This window comes from Halichoerus grypus, chromosome 4 (assembly GCF_964656455.1).
Source record: "Halichoerus grypus chromosome 4, mHalGry1.hap1.1, whole genome shotgun sequence".
Taxonomy (NCBI): domain Eukaryota; kingdom Metazoa; phylum Chordata; class Mammalia; order Carnivora; family Phocidae; genus Halichoerus; species Halichoerus grypus.
The window spans coordinates 122,085,500-122,104,804 of NC_135715.1; the positions used below are offsets into that span (position 1 = coordinate 122,085,500).

Sequence of the window (19,305 nt, forward strand, 5' to 3'; positions counted from 1 at the left end):
TATTCCATCAAGCACCCTTTTAGTTTTAGCTATTTAAATACTTAATCTCTCTTTTAAAAATCTTCTTTTATTATTCAACCCCATTTGCATATCAGAATTAACATTTACTATATGCCTTCAGGTCATCACCATAACTGAAATACTGCACAGCAGAATCCTGTATCAGTTTTTTTCCTTTTTCTTTTTTTCATTTTTCTCTCTCTTCCCCTGCTAGCTGACATTTCTGGCAGTGGGCGATCCTAGTAGCCTCTCCCACTCCACTTTTTTGGTTTGTTTCTTCTTTTGTAAGTGCAAAATTAAGTAATTACGCCAATTAAAAATGTACTATAGGTTAAGAGAATCAACTGGCTTGGGATGAGCTGACAAAGACTAAGGAACATTAATGTTTGTAGGGACTCTGAGATAGCAAATTAGGGCTCATTTTATGGGGTAACAGTTTCAGAGGAAGACTGATTTCCACTGGATTTGGAATCCATACACATACAACATAGAGAAGATTCCACATAAACTACAAGGTTCATGTGAAGTTGGACCCAGCTTCAAGATTCTGTGATGGTTCACTGGGAAATCAGATGTGGGAGCAAAGGTTAGTGAGGCTTTGTCTCCTTCCTCATAAAGAAGGAAACCTATTCCACTCAGCCACCAGAGGCTTATGTTTCGTTTTCCTTCCTACACACTCAACATCGAGATGAATATTTACCAAGCACAACTGTTTCAGAAATTATGAAATCATGGCTCCTGAAGAGAAAGAGGAGCTGTTCACCTGCACATGACTACCGAGAGAGATCTAGCCAGCCAAGCCATCCCCAAGATAGCCATTACCTTGCTCACTTACCCAAAGATATCTATCCTCCCTTTAGACTCCAAAAGGCCATGCCTTCCCTTCCTCACCTAGAGCTACCTTTCTTGTCACTCATGGCCTCTAGTTCAAAGAGTAGGAGGAAAGCCTTGTGGCTATTTCCATCTTTAACCCACACAGAATCAGAACACCACCAACAGAAACCCTTGATCTAGAAATAGAAAAGTCCATGGGAACCTTTAGTGGGCAGCTGAGCCGTGATGTTCCTGTTACACCAGTCCCCTTGGCAGCACTCCACAGCTTGGCCAGGTGATGGTGGGGTCTTACAGGTCATCTTCCCCTGCTCATAGACCTGGAAGCAGCCTTTCTGGTAGACATGGAAGCCGTCATTTATGCTCAGTGAGGAAAAGCACTGCTGGCCTTCACAATGGTCCTCGCTCCCACAGGAGAGGCCTTCACACACACACATGTAAAGTTTGGGGTTCACCTTGGGCTTCTCATCTGCAAAAGAGCAAGAGGAAGGAAAAAAAAAAAAATCACTACATGGGTTTTATTCCCATCAGGGGAACAAGACAGCTTCTCCAAGACCATTACAACACATTTACCAAACAGAAAGTCAGGCCAAGAATCATCACTGGCCGTAATGTCCACATTTTGTTATATCTCTCACTTGACCAACCACCAAATAATAATCACCTCTCAATATATGAGTGCATTTATATGAGCTGTGTACTCTTTCAGATCATACCACGCCAAAGAATGGTTATCATATACCCACATGCTGACAATGAACTTCCCCCACTGCGGTTTTCACGTTATCTTTGGCCAAATGGGCTCTCACATCCCAATTTTCTTGCATCAAAATAAAATGTTCTTCCAGGACATAATGCTCATCAGCTTTATTTTATGTTTAAAAAAAAAAAAAGGCTCCTAAATATACGGCAATTGTTAATATCACGTCCTGGCAACTCCATACTAATCCATCAACTTGTAATACAAGGAATGCTGGTGTTCCTGCCGTTATCTGTAATTTACCAGTATAATCGAGAGTTTCCAAGGACGCAGCCTATAATTACAAATACCTCTTACCAATATTTGCAGCTAGATGCCTAGACTAATTTTTCAGTGGTAGTAACACTGAAGTTTTCATGTCGATCACAATGGAAATTCGTATCTGCTTCCGCATTTTTGACTGGCAGAAAAAAACTGGCACCGATTATTGAAGATGAGCGTACCAGGAGACAGAGGGAACAGAACAATGTTTTAACAGTGAGGTAACAGGTAGGACCACAGGAGCTGTCCACACCCACTAGGTCCAAGGTGCAATGGAAAGAGGCAGAAACGTACTATCCATAATGAAGCACACCTAATTGGACCTCCTAATTATCTTCTTCAGGAAACACTCATTTGCAATCTAATTTTTCAAACCACTCTTTCTTTTCCCTTCCCTTGTTAGAATGATCAGTTCAGACTTGCTGGTCCCAACAGTTTGCACTAGTCGGGAAGAGAAGTGAAGACAGAATGTAAACAGCCAAGCCCTAGAGGTTCTGAAGCAGCGTTCATATAAAGAAATTCAGCTTTCAGAAGCTTGCTCCGAAGGCCTATGGCACAGACTGACTGCCTTCTCATTCTTGAACCCTCTGTGGCAGGTCTGTGAGGTAACTGCTTCTTTCTTAAAATAACAGGTCGGGTGGCTGTGCTTTCAAGAGGAGACCTTAAGGTAAGGTCTTTGAAAATGTCAAGTTCATTTACACAGATTTGTGTGGGTGTGTGTAGAGACGTGGGTTATCTCAGAAAGAGAAAAGTGTTCTTAATCTTTCTTCTTCCCTCTTCAAAGAAGTGAAAAATAGTTCACTACCCACTGTAATGTGGGTGCCTCATCCCACAGAGTAAGTGCATGCAGACACACAGACACAAGCCTTCTATTTATAATTGACTTGCTAGTTCTTTTGAAAACCACAAGGGGCTCATCCAAGAGCAAAGACATGCCTGAAAGCAGAAAATCCAAAATAGCCGCTGACAGTGTATGTATGTCACCAGTCTCACCCCCGAGAATCAAGAGCCTCAGACATTTTTAATGAGCAAAAATTTTAATGAGCCAAAAGATAGTCTTTATTTTCCCTGCCTAGAGAAATTCCAGCACCAATCTATTTCTATGAGGATGAGAAACATATATATCTGTTGACATAATCCAGCAAAAGTTTACACTTGCCAAAAGTGAGTTGAAAGATAATATTTCTAGGGAGTCTAGACATGCTTGCCACTCTTGAATGGCACAGAGCTGGGCTGAGGGTTGCCAACTATGCTGTCCAACAGGTGATGATTCTTTGGAGGGAAATGGATAGGCAGGGTAAGGGGGAGAGTTAATGGTGTCACGTTGATTTGTTTGTGATCTACAGCAGGGAATTTATAATACTATATTTTAAAACCATGCAATAATGCATTTATGAAAATTTGAAACACAAACATATATTTTTAAAATCCTAAATATTTTCAAAGGTCATAGGTATCCAAAGATACATACTACCACATTGAAGAGGTCGTGTCTGTTGACGCTGGGTTGGGGCTGAGGGGTCAGGGGATAGGATGAAGGGGTACAATGAAAACCATGTAAGAGAGTAGCTGTTCATGGACTGATAATGGACTGAGGAGTATGGCTTACTCAACTCGCTGCACCTGTGGTCCATTAGGCGCAACCACAGACAGGTAACGCTAGACAACAGAGGCCTTGCTCATCATCGAGCCTATGGAAATGGATGGTCCAGGTACAAAACAATTAATGACATCGTGTGTTTATAATAAAAAATGTAAAATTAAAAAAAAATAAGATAACAACAATAATAATTCCTTTCATGTGCTCTCAGACTGAACTCTGCTTTTAAAATCAGAGCCCTTAGGGTCCCCGGCTGGCTCAGTCGGTGGAGCATACAGCTCTTGATCTCAGGATCGTGAGTTCAAGTCCCAAGTTGGGGGTAGAGCCTACTGAAAAAATAAATAAATAATTAATAAATAAATAAAATTAGAGCCCGAACTGAACTCTAGCTCCATAGACATAAGATGTGGACTGCCCTTCCAAGGTTCCTATCGTTTGACAGGATGTGGGGATGGTCTGACAGATGTCTGGAATGTAACCTAAAGAATTTTGCCAGAACTGAGCAGCCTCAAGTAAATACCATCTTCAGTAAAAGTCAACTCACTATACCCAATTCTGCAGTGCACACAGGCATCACGGGTTATAAACTGTAATCAGATCTTATCCTGTGGGGATCATAAACTAAGTCCAAGGGATTCATTCATTTATTAAACACTCTCCCTGAATCTTTATATCCCTTCACTAGTTGCACACAAGTGGCCTGGGGTTGACTACCTTTAAATAGGTCATTCTTCTTAAGATGTCAAAAACTAGAGTTTTCATAGCCTCACCTCCACAATCCAGAAAAAGAAAAAAGGGGAAGAAAGATGGTTGTTAATGATACATGGTAATTAACTTAATTTCTGCTATGAAGAACCATGAGCTCAGTCCAGCAGTTAGCTAATGGGAAAAGTACAAAGCCTTCACCAGCTTCACTTCCAGTTGTGCTTCTCACCAACATTTAATCTTCTTAATTTGTATATTTCCATGTAACTAATTAGCAGAGCCCTTCATGAATCTCTTCTTTATATACCACTAAGTATAAATGAAGACCCTGAATTCATAAGTCTATAAGAATGACCACATGTCCCACGCACATGCCTGCACGCACGCACACATTAGTTAAATGCCACTTTGGCAGCTTCATCCAACAGAGTGGATTAGTGAAAGAGATGCCAAAAAGATTTCTGAGCTAGGATTACTGATTCAACAAAGAAGGTTAAAAGCAAGGTAGTAGCATTTTCATATCTTAATATCCACAATTCTAAGAACGCAGCAGGCCCCAAAATGCCCATGACTCACTGTTTTAGTCTCGTCAAAATTTAGGAATAACTGTAACATGTGTGAGCTTGTGATATTTTATTTGGAGCGCGTTGGAGGGGGCGGGGGTGGCGCACAGGATCCAAGAGTGATCACAAAATCCCTTGTAGGGCCACAGGTAGGAGTCTGGACCTCTAATCTCTCAGACAGTGATAGGCATACCGTACACATCGAGACGTACCAAGACATGGATAGTCACCTTCAGGGACTGATTTTCAACAGGACAGACAGGAAGCGCCACATCTGATATGAAGTACTTTACACTTTGCCTGTGCAAATAACTAGGAAGTGCCCTGGCAGAAGGCAGCCAGTCTACGCCACCTAATTGACATTCATTTAAATAATTCAGTAATTTAAATGTCAAGCCAGAGGTATTCCCTGTCTGCAAAGCTCACCCACATTGTTTGTTCTAAAAGGCACCTCCCAGCATTACTCAGTGTTATGGCTGGCACTGCGTGCCCTTTGTATCACCAGAACCAGGTCCTTGTGAACACACTCGCAGCCCGGGTCTGACTGGAAGCAGCAGGGAGTCCTCGACTCCCAGCCAGTCTGGGAGGATTAGGGGCGGGCTCCACAACCAGAGGCCCAGGCTCAGAATCCCAAATCTTTTCAAAGATCCTTCTTGTTCTGGGCGATACTCAGCTCATCATCTGGACACACCTACTCTGGTAGCCTAACCGTAGACTGTCACAGGAAGAGGCAGAGCAAAGAGCATTGTGGACTTTTTTTTAAGAATGTTCACAGTTTGGGATAATCTTATACCTCAGAGTAAAAGTATTTACATTTATGTTTTATTTTATTTATTTATTTCTAAGATTTTATTTATTTATTTGACACAGAGAGAGAGCACACAAGCAGGGGGAGCAGGAGAAGTCGATTCCCTGCTCAGCAGGGAGCCCGCCATGGGGCTCCATCCCATGATCCTGGGATCACAACCTGAGCCGAAGGCAGACGCTTCACTGACTGAGCCACCCAGGTGCCCTTCGCATTTATGTTTTAAGTGGGACTTGACAAATCAAAGCACAACACTATGGGCTTATCCTCAACGTTCTCAGTCATGCACTCCATAATACTTTAAAGCATTTAAACTGATTATCATTCTAAATGGTGCACAAAACCTCATATTTCCCACTGAAGTCTGACACGAAAGACAAATGAGAAAACGCTACAAGTAAACCAGCCTGCAGCTATGACCCCAGAGGTCGGCAAAAGAAACAGACTGAATTTCTTAGAACTCACCTCAAAGTAGCACAAATAACAATGTGGTGATTAGACTATTCTTATAAAAGTCGTATAGTTCAGAATTTTATAGGCTAAAAAAAACGAACCCCAAACATCCCTGGACTCCTTCCAACAGCATAAATGATTCATTCATTTGAAATGACAGCTTATATTAGGCTTATAGATATGGGAGTCCTTCCATGGCCTCCTAATCCAAGAGCACAGCTTGGCACTTCTCCAGAATCGGAAAGCATTTGAGATCTCTGGCATTAAACAAAGGCTCAGTGATGGATTTTGCAATGCCAGGTATCACTGCCAGAAGCCTGCTCCTAAGACAGAAACACAAAGGTCAGTCTGGAACGCCTCATGAAGGGCATTTGATGGTTTGGCAAGAAGGCAAGCTATATGCTCGGGAATACAGTACACCAGGAGCCTAAATACTCTCATTATAAAACACCCATTTAGGGAACCCAAATCACTTTTTTTTTTTTCCCCCTGATCAGAGAAACCAATACTTGGCAAAGTTGTAAAGCCAAGAAGAAAACATATTCCAGGAGTTAAGAAAGATAAAACAGGATCACATATAAATTAGAATAACAACAAAAAAAATGATTGCAGGATTCCCAAGATTTTGAACTGATGATGGCTACAAATGTGCCCTTCCTACAGCTTTCTGGAACTGAGCAAACGGCATCCCCATTCAGATGTAGTCCTCTCTGCCTGCCATGATTCTTGAAATACAGACGGGGTGGTTCATGTGGCCCGAAGTCCTGGTGGAGCTGATCTCTACCTCTTTAGGCTCCCCTCATCACCCCTCCATTTTTGGAAGGCCTCTCTTGCTCTAGGATGTCAGGTCCTTTAAGTATGGAATTTCCTCCACAGGTAAGGCTTCACTCCCTCCCTGCCAACACCACATTTACCTAGTTAGCATCTGCCTTCCCTTCGGAGAAGCCTTTGTTCATACCCTCAGATTTAAAGTAGGAACCACCTGCATACACTCCCATGGATGTGTCTGTCTGGCTACTGAATGTCCAAGTCTTTCCTCCAGACTAGGAGCACCATGAGGGTAAGAACTGAGCCTATTCTGCTCACTGTTACATACCCCACCTGCCTCAGCAATTGACAGGAGTACAAGCCTGATGAGTATTTGCTTCAGAATGAATTTTCTCCTCACAGAAAGGATTTAGAGGTGGGAAGAGACATGATGCTGGTTTTCAGAGCAGACTGAGCCTATAAAGTCTTTAAATGTCAGCAGAGATCTTAAGGCAAGGCTTAGTCACTGAGCCAGCATGTCTGTGCAAACCACTTCTTCCTAGAGGAGCTCGCCATAGAGTCACATCTGTTCACCTACTCCGGCTTACAAGTGTAGAAAATTAATACTTGTTGTGGTGCAGTAGGTGTTCTGTTTGCCTGTTTGTCTGTTAGAAGAAAAAGGTAAAATACAAGCGTCTCTAAAACAAGGAATTACTTAATACATTAATAGAACAGCAGGGCTTTCTGGATGGTCCTTCCTTGGATGGCTGATGTGAGGACTTTGGGCTACTACAATGCGAAGGTGACCAGAACGACTGACACATCATAAGCGCCCTGACTCCTACCACGTGAGGGGAGTCATGCAGGACTTGCCCGCTTGGCAGTGAGAAAGATGCCCCCTGGTATTTGCTGCCATTTTCCTCCTCTCGGTGAAAGTAATGGCGTTTTCAGCAGGGAGTGGGGAAGAGTGAATTACATCATTTTCCCCTTCTTGCTTTGCTGAAGGTGATAAGGATTCCCAAGTCATCCTGCATTTGAACTGCTGAAGCTGAGAGGGGCGGGGAAAGTGCCATCTGTTTATTTTGTGTCTGGGCTGACTCCTTGTCTCTGAAATAATCCCTGTAAATTAAGCCCTAATGCAGCAGCCGCACCTTCGATTTCAAAGCCAAAAACCTGGTCTGTGTTTAAGTGACTAACAAGTTAAAGAACATTGTGGGGTACTGACCGAAGACAATATTGGTCTGTCTTTTCCGTGCTTTTCATGGTTCCCAGAATGTAGCAAAGACATGGCTTTAACACTTGCACCATGTCTATGAAGCAACTCTTTAACAGGGGGAAAATAATGACCCATTTCTTCACTGTGTCTTCAAACTTCGTGACTCTCTGCTTCAGAGAAATAAATGGCTACAAGGCCTAATGGAAATTACCTACTAAGGAATTCCTTTAAAGACCAGGAAATATCCCCACCCCATATATTGATAATGCCCAGGTCTGAGCGAAGCTCCACTTACAGGAAGAGTAAGAGAGAGTACCACAGCCTGAGGGTGAAGAGAAAAAGACCTGGTGAATTATAATAAACATTTCAGGGAAGCCATTCCTGGTTGAGCTTTGGAGAGAACCAGCGATGTAGTCCCATCTATCCAATGTTGAGGCTGGAAGCTCTGTTCACAGTGTGGGAAGAGGTGTGCCTGACTCATGTGGGTTGTCTCTCAGCGATCCACCAGCTAAAGAGGGAGTGCATGCCTTGCTCCAGTGAGGGTTTCCTAGCCAGGCTCTGTATGGAAAATTCTGGTGTTAGGAAACCTTAACCAAGGCTCCACATGGGATAGGACAGTGGAGAAGGAACTATAGGGCGGCTTCAGCACAAGGCTCCCCCCCTCTACCTGCCCTTCTGTGCCCTACCAGTAATCGGGCCTTCAGGGTTGCCAATCTTTGCTCTACTTACCAGCAGCAAATCACCACCACACCCCCACACCCTTTCTGGAAGCTTTCAAACCACAGAGATAAATCCTTCAGAAGATGGGCAGGGCTACAATTTGTTGGACAACAGTCTTAGGATGCCAGCCTCTAGGCATTGCAGCACCCAAAGCCAAAGGTAAAAATGTCCAGAATTAGTTAAATTCCTCCTCTCTAGCTCCCTACTCTACCCCACCCCAGAAAAAAAGCACAGAGGGAATAAGGTGCTTGCTAGACTATTTGCTCCCAACCTGGATGAAGCCCAAGAGATTAAGATATCCAAGAGTAAAAAACGAGGGCACCGATCAAACCTCTGATACTGCTACTTCCCTATCCCCTAATTTCCCAACTCAGATCCTAAGGCCCTACCAGGCCCAGAACACCATGCAAGGTTAATTACCAGAAGCATCCCATGCCTTCAATCCCATGAATACATGCCTTGTGCATCTGTATTCCAGCCTTTAACTTGATCTTTGCTTTGTATGTATTCTTTCCACTATCAGTCTAATTAATATGGTCCACAAGAATTCACTAATTCCCAAATTCAACACTTAAAAAGACTGGCTTATTAGTCATAGACTAAAGGGTCCTAGAGTCACCATGACATAGGTGAGTCTGGGTCATTTTGAGCTTATTCTTTTTTACCCCTGAGCCCACAGAAACGCTCCGGGTGCCTACACTCAAAAGTAGAAACCAAAAGCATTTTTTTGAGATTGCTGTGAACCAGAACTGGCTTTTCAAACACTCGTTCCCTCCCCCACCCTCCACCCCCACCAATCTCTGTGGCACAGCACACCATTTCCAGCTTCCACAATCATCTTGGACCTTGGCAGAAGAAAGGCAGCTAAATCTGAGATGTGTCACGAGGCTGCTGGCTGGGGAGCAAGAATATCTAAACACAAACTAACGCGAAAGCACCAGGCCAGAGTTTCCACAGATTCCCGTTGGCTCCTGTAGCTGCAGGGCACTAACAGCCTAAAGATAACCCAAGTATCTACGAAGGGCCACTTTTAAATAGTAGCTTTAATACCACCAGTCATTTCAGAAGCATTTCCTTCCAGAGCCCGCTTCCATCCACACTGACATGCCAACCGTGCCCAACAATGGCAAGCCCGCTGAAGAGATGAAAGCCCAGAAGGCAATGGAAGGAGTCCCAGAGGGGAACAGACAGCCCCATAACCTGCTGTGATTCTATTCTATGCCCACATTTGGACTGCTGAGAAAAAAGAATCTAGCAATGAGACACCTTGTAGAGGTGATCTACTGACAATCATGGGGGATTAAAGAACAGGTAGAAAATCAAACAAAATAGTTTAAGCCAATGCCTCCCCGTCCTAAAACTGAGGCAATGTAAACCATGGGTGGCTACCTTCCAGGAGTTTTTCAGGAAAGCTACTATCGCCAGGAGAAAACGTAGACCCTCAGTCTACTGGACCACAGTCTGGCCGAGCAAAGAGAACTGTATGGAGTCTTCGGCACATGCTCTATGTAATGCAGCCACTGTGACCACCCACTAATGGCAGAAGTGCCAAAGGGAACTGCTCAGAAGAGGCTGCTACTTTCTTACTGGCCCTTTAAGCCAGGGCCAAAAGTTCCCAAGATCTTCCTAAGAACTGTTAAAATGAAGCAGCCCCTCACCTATCCACCAAGTTGAGTCCCCACTGTCCTAAATGGCAGTCGGCCAGGGGCTGGTGTACAAGGGACAGGTGCTCAGTGGGCTATTTTCAGTCACTATCAGCTGCATCAGGAGCCGCACATGCTCAGTAGGCAGGCAAGTCTGGGTTGCATTTCCAACTCCAGGCAGCCAAGAGACATCCACCTTTCATAGCTGCCAGGGCAACCAGCTGCTCAGTGCTCCTCCCAAGACGGGAGCAATGCAAACAGTATAACCTGGCCAGCCAGCAGGCCAGCAAGCAAGCTGCACCTCGCATGTCACTGCCCGGGTTATTCTGAGCCGGGTTACTGACACTCCATGGCAACACAGGAACAAAGGGCCGGCGGGAGGCACTTAAATGTCCTGCAAAAGTTGCTAGAAAAGTCAGCAGCTCAGGCTTCTGTTTTCCTAATAAAAGTAGCAGTGGCTTTATTATTAGCTTATCGTGTGCCCCTCCAGTGGCTGTTATATGTGAGTAATAATAACAAAGTTCTCCTCTTTGAACAAAGGTTCTTTTTTTGTTTTGCTCGCCACCATGAAGTTGCTATAGTTGGGATACCTCCCAAAATACAGCATGCGGGCCTGCGCCCCACAACACCAACACCGCAGGACTGGTTTTCCTCATCCGTTTACCTCTCACGTCGCCATACCCTGTGATCCACTTCCACCGTACAACTCTTTGAAAACAAACTGCCCCTCCGTAACCTTTCAATAGCTCTCACTGCCCTCTGGACAGGAGACAACCGGCTCAGGACCCCAGGCCCTGCCAGGCCAGTAGGACCTCTATCCCAACCCAGATCCCTTCTCAAGACTGCCCTGGCCATGTTGGGACTGCCCAGGTGGTGTCGTCCGTCCCCCGCCCCCACAACTTCTCTGGGTGAGGCCCTTCCCTGGGCAAGAAGTCCTTCTCAGTCCTTCCTTTGCTGCCCTAGTGCCTGTCGATCCTGCCAAAGCCCGGCTCCCTGGACTGCTGTCTCCAATCCCAGCCCAGTGTGATATGGAGGCCCTTCCTGTTCATATCCCCAGTGCTGGGCTATAACCTTTGCCTTCTGCAACCAGACTGTGACTCCTTGGCAGCAGGAACCACTTCTAGTTACACTGACATCAGCCATGCCTACCGGCGTACTTGCACGAACCTATCAAAGATCGTAAGATTGTGCTGTAACTGACTCTCTTTTCCCAAAGTCAGAATAAATTCTTTGAAAGATGTGCTCTTATCTCCTCAGCCCAGATCAGTCCCTCTTATGTAAGTATCTTTTTTATATTATAATAACTATAATTGTAGCCAACATTATTTATTCATTCATTTGTCAAATACTCATTGAGCACCAACTACATGCCAGGCGCTGTCGTAGACACGGGGGATACAATGAACACCGCCGAGTTTGGGCCTCCTCCTCACTCTGGGCCTCACTTGGCACGTTTTCCCCACAAACTCCTCACAACCACCCGATCGCTGTCTCCACGTGCCGCTGTGGGAACAGCCCGACAGGTGAGGTAACCCATGCACACGGACACACAGGAAAGCAGATGAAGATGGCTCATGACAGTGTTTGCCTTTGTCTCTCTGCTGAGAAAGGCCTGATTCCAATGCATGGCCCAGAGGTTCCCTTCAGAAGACACTCCGAAGGGACATTTACCTACCAAAAATGCACCCCAACACTTTGCAAAACTGACACCGTGAAGCCTATGAACTAGGACATGGTGTTAAAGATAAAGAGAAGCCGTGACTATGTGACTCAGCATGGCAACGGGCAGTATGATATACACAGCAGAGGAGTCTGATTCCCAGCCGGACTGTAGGCATCTTTTTTTTTTTCCCTCTCTATTCTTTACAACTTTCCTGAATGGATCCATCCAAACTGGCTTGGGGCAGGTACTGGCATTTAGAAGAGGAAATAAATGCAGCAAAATAAACAAAACAAACAAACAAAAAAGGCCACTCCCATTCCAAATCACCATTTGGTTCCAGGCAGAGGTGGGGATTTTGTTTTGTTCTGTTTCAGGTGATTTTCACCACTGCCTTCCCAAGACAGATTTAATTCTTCCCCCTATTCCTCCTCTCCTTTCCACATCCCCCCAGTGTCCTATCCTCAGAAAGTCTGTGCTCTGCTCTAACCCATAACAAAGAATTAGATGCTGCATTACCGTGGATCTAGTAACCGCCGCCCCCCCCCCCCCCCCCCCCCCAGTCTGCAGAGCTCAGATTCAGCTGATTAGAATCAGGCAGCAGCTGTTCCAGTGTTATGACCAAGGCTGAGGAGGCACAAATGTAAACTTCCCTATTCCTGTCAAACCACTGGCTCAGAGCGAGAGAGGATGGTCAGGCTTCATGAACTTGTGAAAAAATACAAGGCTCGGGGCCAGCTCTGCTGCAGAATACACAGGGCAGTTGTCAGAGTTTTGACCTGGGGGCAGCAGGGATTTCCGGGTAGTGAGCTCCCGGGAGCAGACTGGAGTCACCTTTTTTAAACCGTGGGTCACGGCCCATTCCTGGGTAGGGAGATCGATGTAGTGGTTCAAGACAAGGTCTCTTTCTTTCTTTTTAAATAAAATAGAGCCAAATAGAATGGAACAAAAGAAAAGAGAGAGAGAAAGAGATGGGGGTACATTAAACATAGTAAGAGTAACTGCTGTTTTCTTCATGAGTTTTTTGTTTCAGATGTGTGTGGGTCCTACTCTAAAATGTTTCTAAATGTAGATGCACTGGGTCCAACTGTAAAATGTTTCTTACTGTGAGTCACAGTGAAAAGTTTGGAAGTCACTCCACCCTGTGTCTTACAGGATCCTAGAATTGACATGAGTTCTGAGTAATTATGACTACACCATATAATCATTATCTGTGGAAGCTGGCCTGAGGTCATGCTGGGCTGCAGAAGGAAGTTCCGAGGACACCGGGTAATAGTGTTCGGGGAGTTACAAAGTAATTCTTTATTGTGTCTTGTTTTCCTCAGTGTTTCTTTCTGAGAGCAAAAGTCACATATGTGACACACCTACAAATCTCCTGCTTCACTAGCTCTTCCATAAAGAGGCGATGGCATTCATCTTCTCATTCTTGAGACCTGTCTTCATAAAAGAGAAGCCCAGAAGCTACAGCACTGCCCTCTCACTGTTGACCACAAGGAAATCATTTAACGAGCTTGGATCTTGGATTTGTTTTCACATCTGTTCAATATTTGACTTAGATTGAATTTTTAGAGTCTTCTCCACACCCTACTGCTACTACCCTCCTCTCATATAAATACACTGAATATTGGATGTGGCTTTAGTTTAACTACCCGCAGCCGAAACAAACATTTCCCAAGAAGCACAAGCTCAAAGGCAGCTTTGTCATAGTTCACCTTTCATCAACTAATACACCATGATTCTGTTAGATAAGAAAATCTAACAACAAAGAAGGAGTATCTTAAAAGTATGTCGCTCCATCAGATATTTACAGTTTAGGTCTTAGGAGTGAGTGGCAAATAGCTCACTATATCCCATCTCTCTCCCCAAAAAAGTCTCTTATTTGATGATGTATCCGTGAAAAAGATTTTATTCTGAACAAAAGGGATAAATTATAGCAATGAGAAACGAGAGCAACCAACTTAATACAGACATTTCTCGTACATTCATTCACCCCTTCAAGAACTTCCTGAATCTTCAATAATGAGAAATTCAAAGAAAGGCTTATTCTATTCTTCTCCCACAGTGGCAAAGAGGGGCACCTTTGTGGACCCTAACAAAAAGTCTATTGACGTTATCCCCTTCATGGGTAATTGGGCTGGAAAGTCTGAGTGGCAATGGCTTCGGAAACAGTAAAATCAAGTCAGCCCACAAAATAATTTAGAACTTTGCAATCTTCTCTAGGACAGGCCAAAACCTCTTACAACAAAACTCTGCAAAAGTCCAGCCCTTGTTGCTATAATAAAATCAAAACTATGGCTCGCAAATTTGATAAAATGTGGGTCATCTTAGCTTAGAAATATTTCTGAAGCAATATTCCATTTTAAGTATTTGTGTCATGGACGTCACCTGCAAATGCTCTCAGGGATAAAGGGAAAGCCAAACATGGAGGTTCTGGAACAAAAATGGACTTTTCCCCCGTGGCATAATCGTAGTATTAGAGCATGATTAGTTTTATTAATGGGAAGGGAAAGGAAGGATATATGGATAATTAGGACTCAAGTGCTCTTCTCGGTAAGAGCAAATAAAACTCTTCCTGCAGCTAGAGTTGTATGTATAATGAACATGAGAAATGAATATTGGTATGAGAGATGAGAAATAAAAAACACAAACCCAGGTGAAGGAGCCTGATCATTTGCTATTACAAGCTCTCATCTCAGCTCTCAAACACACTGGACTGAGCTGGATTCTAGCATGCACCAGATACAATGTGAATGTGGATGTAGCTAATTTAAGGGACCAAAAAAAAAAAAAAAAAAAAAGTCAAATTCTGAAGAAGACTGGTAATGACTGAAACTCTTGAACACCATTCCTTAAAGTACATTACACCTTTTGTTGGCTGTGTAACCTTAAGCAAGAGTTTTAAACAATTCAAAGGCACATCCCCCAAAAACCTATCTCATGAGCGTAATCATGAGGATTATGGGAAATAACACATAAAAAACAGCTCAACATTTGGCACATATTAGCCACTCAATAAATATTACCTATAATCATCAGAGGTACTTATAGTAAGCAATATTTTCCAAACTTATTTGGTCTTTTTTCCCCTGGAGTATTTAGGATTCCATACAACTTGAGAGATGTTCTAAAGCACACTCATACTAACCAAATCCTATCAAAATCAATGTTTGGGACCTATTATTTGAAGTGTTAACACTAATCAATGTTTGGGACCTATTATTTGAAGTGTTAACACTATTTCTAATCAATATTTAAGAAGACACTTGGGAATAATGTGGGAGACAAAGAGGAAGAAGTTTTGCTTGTTTTTTCTTCTTTTTTCCCCAGTGAGCTAAAAAGAGTACACTACCCAACAAAATATATTGGAACTAAATCTCTATAGCTTTCTTATTTATGCCCCAGTAATGCCATCTAGCTTCACTGAAGCACAATCAATAAGGTGCCACAGCTATTCTGCAAACATCAAACATGGGTCTATTTCCTTTTAAACTTGGTCTAAAGGTCTGCACTAGACAATGTATGGGGCTAGTATAAAGATTTTAGTTAACTACCCTATTATTTACCTCTTTTGGTTAAGTATTTTGTACTTAACATTTGCTTTATGACTAATGTTGAATATATTAGAGTGCATTACAATTAGGGGTTCTCAGTGTGTTTTTTTAATTCCTAGTAAATATACAAAAACAAAGAGTCTTTTCATAGAATATGCTGTTGACAGTTAACAAGGAGTTGAGTCATGGAAGGAAGATAGGACTAAGGCAACTGTTATTATGATTAGAGCACTCTAGGCTGTAGCACTCACTGGATATTCTGGTTGAAGAGAAAAAAAAGCTATTGCAACTAAAGGATGATGTGTCCTTTTCCTTCCTTGTAAACATCCTAGTGGTGGTGGTATATTAAATAGCAAAACTTTAGTGGCAATCCATTTCCACTTCAGCCAGACGGACTTGTTTCATTACCTATCTTCGCTGTGACATTAGAGGGTCATTTGCTGGATTCTTTGGGCAGCTTAAGAGCTAAAAGCAGGAAAAAACAACCAATGGCACAGTTGCTAATATTGATTCATAAATGCCCTTTTCCCCTTCTCTCTTCTCCATTCTTTCTCGACTTCTCCATCTCTATTCATACCATAGTTCCACCTCAATTGGTTTTCCACTCTCTTTCTTTTCAATCATGCTCACAACCACAGTTCCACCCATGATATCAAATGAAACCAAAAGAAACTGCTTCATACCATAGAGAACTGATACTATACCTAGGGAAGGGAAGGGAATTTGGAGGGACTTTATTCCACCACATTCTGTAGATTTTTTTTTCTAGTTATCATAGTGTTTAGCAATTACACAGCTGAGAAAAAATCCTAGAAACTTGCCTGTTATGTCTCCAGATATTGTCAAGTATTCCTTGGGGAGGAAAATAGCCCCCAGGTGAGAAATATTAACCCATCAATTTTTTCCAACTAAATTCTTATTAATTCCTACAACTTACGACTCAACCCCTCCTCTGGTTTAAACACCTCCAATTCTTTTAAACTTACCGCATAGGATCCTTATTTTATATCTTCTTGGCATGAAAAGCCTGCAGCATTATTGAAATGTTTTTAACAATACTGCGTAGAGCAGAATCTAGACTGTGGATACCTAAATTGGTTACAACATCACTGTTCACTAGAAATTTAATGTAAAGCCCATTACATAATATTATGTCATATAATATTAGATAGCATAGGAGAAAACCCAGATGACCTTGGGTACAGCAGTAACTTTTTAGAGGCACAATTCATGAAAGAAATAATTAATAAGCTGGACTTCATTAAAATTAAAAACTTCTGCTCTGTGAAAGACAACAAAAGAGAATGAAAAGGCAAGTCACAGAATGGGAGAAAGTATGTGCAAAAGACTCATGTGATAAAGGACTGTTATTCAAAATATACAAAGAACTCTTAAAACTTAAAAATAAGCAAACGCAACAACCTGATTAAAAAATCGGCCAAAGATCTTAACAGACACACCTCACCAAAGAAGATATACAGATGGCAAATAAGCATATGAAAAGATGTTCCACATCAGATGTCATCAGGAAAATGCAAAATAAAACAACAAGGAGACACCACTACACACCTATGAGAGTGGCCAACATCCAGAACACTGACAACAGCACATGCTGGTGAGGATGTGGAGCGACAGGAACTCTAATTCATTGTTGGTGGAAATGCAAATGGTACAGCCACTTTGGAAGACAATTGAGAGGTTTCTTAAAAAACTAAACATACTCTACCATAAAATCCAGTAATCACAAGCCTTATTGTTTACCCAAAGGAGCTGAAAACATGTCCACACACAACCTGCGCATGGATGTTTATAGCAACTTTATTCATAATTGCCAAAACCTGGAAGCATCCGGTATGTCCCCTCAGTAGGTCAATGGATAAATTATGGTACATCCAGACAATGAAATATTATTCAGTGCTAAAAGAAATGAGCCATCGACCCATGAAAAGACACGGAGAAACCTTGAGTGCCTATTAATAAATGAAAGAAGCCAATCCAAAAAGACTACATAATGCATGATTCCAACTATATGTCTTTCTAGGAAACACAAAACTATGGAAGCAGCAAAAAGATCAGTGGTTGCTAGTTTCAAGGAGGGTGGAGGGAAGGGATAAACAGGTGGAGCACAGAGGATGTTTAGGACAATGAGATACTCTGTATGATACTATAATGGTGGATACATGTCATTATACATCTGTCCAAACCGACAGAATGCATAACACCAAGAGATGCAAACTATGGACTTGGGTGATAATGATGTGTCAATGTAGGTCCATCAATCATAACAAATGTACCACTTTGATGGGGGATGTTGGCAATGGAGGAGGTTCTGCATGTGTGGGGGCTAGGGGTATGAGAACTCTCTATACCTTCCTCTCAATTTTGCTGTGAACCGAAAACATAACTTTAAAAAAATAAAGTCTTGACAAAGGGGGAGAACGGAGGAGTATTAAGTATGACAGTATTAAGAATAAACTGGTTTACAGAGAGCCAAACAATACCCAGTGAGCCACTTACCTTCCATACTAGGGGAAGGGAAAGCAATCATCATCAGCACAGGAAGAATCATCACTCCATCTACCATTGTACAACTGTGGAGGAAAAATAAGAGATAAAAGTAAAACAAAAAATTTTAACTGTAGGATGACAAATTAAATTAAGCATACTATCTTCAAACTGCCATTCAAGGCCTTTCTTACAAATCCCCCTCACATATGTCGCCTTATTTCTTGCTAAATTTAAACATATACCCTTTACACAGATCTAAACAAATCATCTTCAGGAGTTAATCAGATTTACTTCCTACTAGTGGCCACTCTAAGGTGACTACCCTCTTACAGAGAACTCAATAGGGACATGAAAAATTCTCAGCTATAAGACTAAGCATTCTCAAAGAATTTTAAGTTCGAATTTTATCTTAGCCTATGAAATGCAAAATTGGCACTATATTTAAAAACTGAGAGGCATGAATAAACTGTTGTAACATGATGTTAAAGATTAAGTGACTGAATAATTCAAGCCAAATTACTGTGTTTGAACCTTACTTCTCCTTTAAAAGAAAATTAAAAGTGGAGCATTATCACACAGCCCAAAAGGGGAACAACAACAACAACAAAAAACCAGGGGTGCCTAGCAGCTCAGTCACTGAGCGTCTGCCTTCGGCTCAGGTTGTGATCCCGGGAGTCCTGGGATCGAGCCGTGTCGGGCTCCCTGCTCAGCAGGAAGCCTGCTTCTCCCTCTCCCGCTCCCCCTGCTTATGTTCCCTCTCTCGCTGTGTCTCTCTGTCAAATAAAACAAATAAAATCCTTAAACAAACAAAAAAAATACCTACAACTTATCCCTCATCTATGGCAAAGCAATGCATTCTTATACAAACCTCAAATTTAACAAAGGATACAACCAAGACAGCAAGAAATCATGTAAGTTTGTAGTATATCAAACTATACAAATGAGAGAACATAGTTACCTGATATAAATTTAAGGTTGATACTGCCCTGAGACTACATTAGCAAAAGCTCAATTTTTCTAACTCAAAGGACTACAACAAAGAACGTTTCCATTTAAATAATTCCTGCAAAATTTTGGGAATATGATGAGTTTGGTTATACAAATTCTTTATTACAAGAAATAATTTTTACAAATTAAACCTTTGACTAGTCATCAATCCGCGGGACACCGTGCTTCCCCTAGCCACAGGACTTCTGTGGAAGCTGAGAAGCTGTGCCTTTTTCCTTAAATGCTACCCTCCACCACAGGGTGCTACGTACCCCAACACACACAAACATGCATG

General features: G+C 42.5%; 1 protein-coding gene across 2 annotated transcripts in view; it reads right to left on the reverse strand.

The window, feature by feature from the left end:
- ACVR1 (activin A receptor type 1) overlaps nucleotides 1-19,305 on the reverse strand; it is a 123,016-nt gene that overhangs the window by 40,044 nt on the left and 63,667 nt on the right. For both annotated transcript variants that reach the window (XM_036077717.2, XM_078070836.1), the window contains exons 3-4: nucleotides 18,033-18,106; nucleotides 1,037-1,300 (exon numbers count right to left, since the gene is read on the reverse strand). In XM_036077717.2, the coding sequence (XP_035933610.1) occupies nucleotides 1,037-1,300; nucleotides 18,033-18,099 (331 nt within the window). In that variant the 5' untranslated portion in view covers nucleotides 18,100-18,106. The remainder of the gene's footprint in view (nucleotides 1-1,036; nucleotides 1,301-18,032; nucleotides 18,107-19,305) is intronic.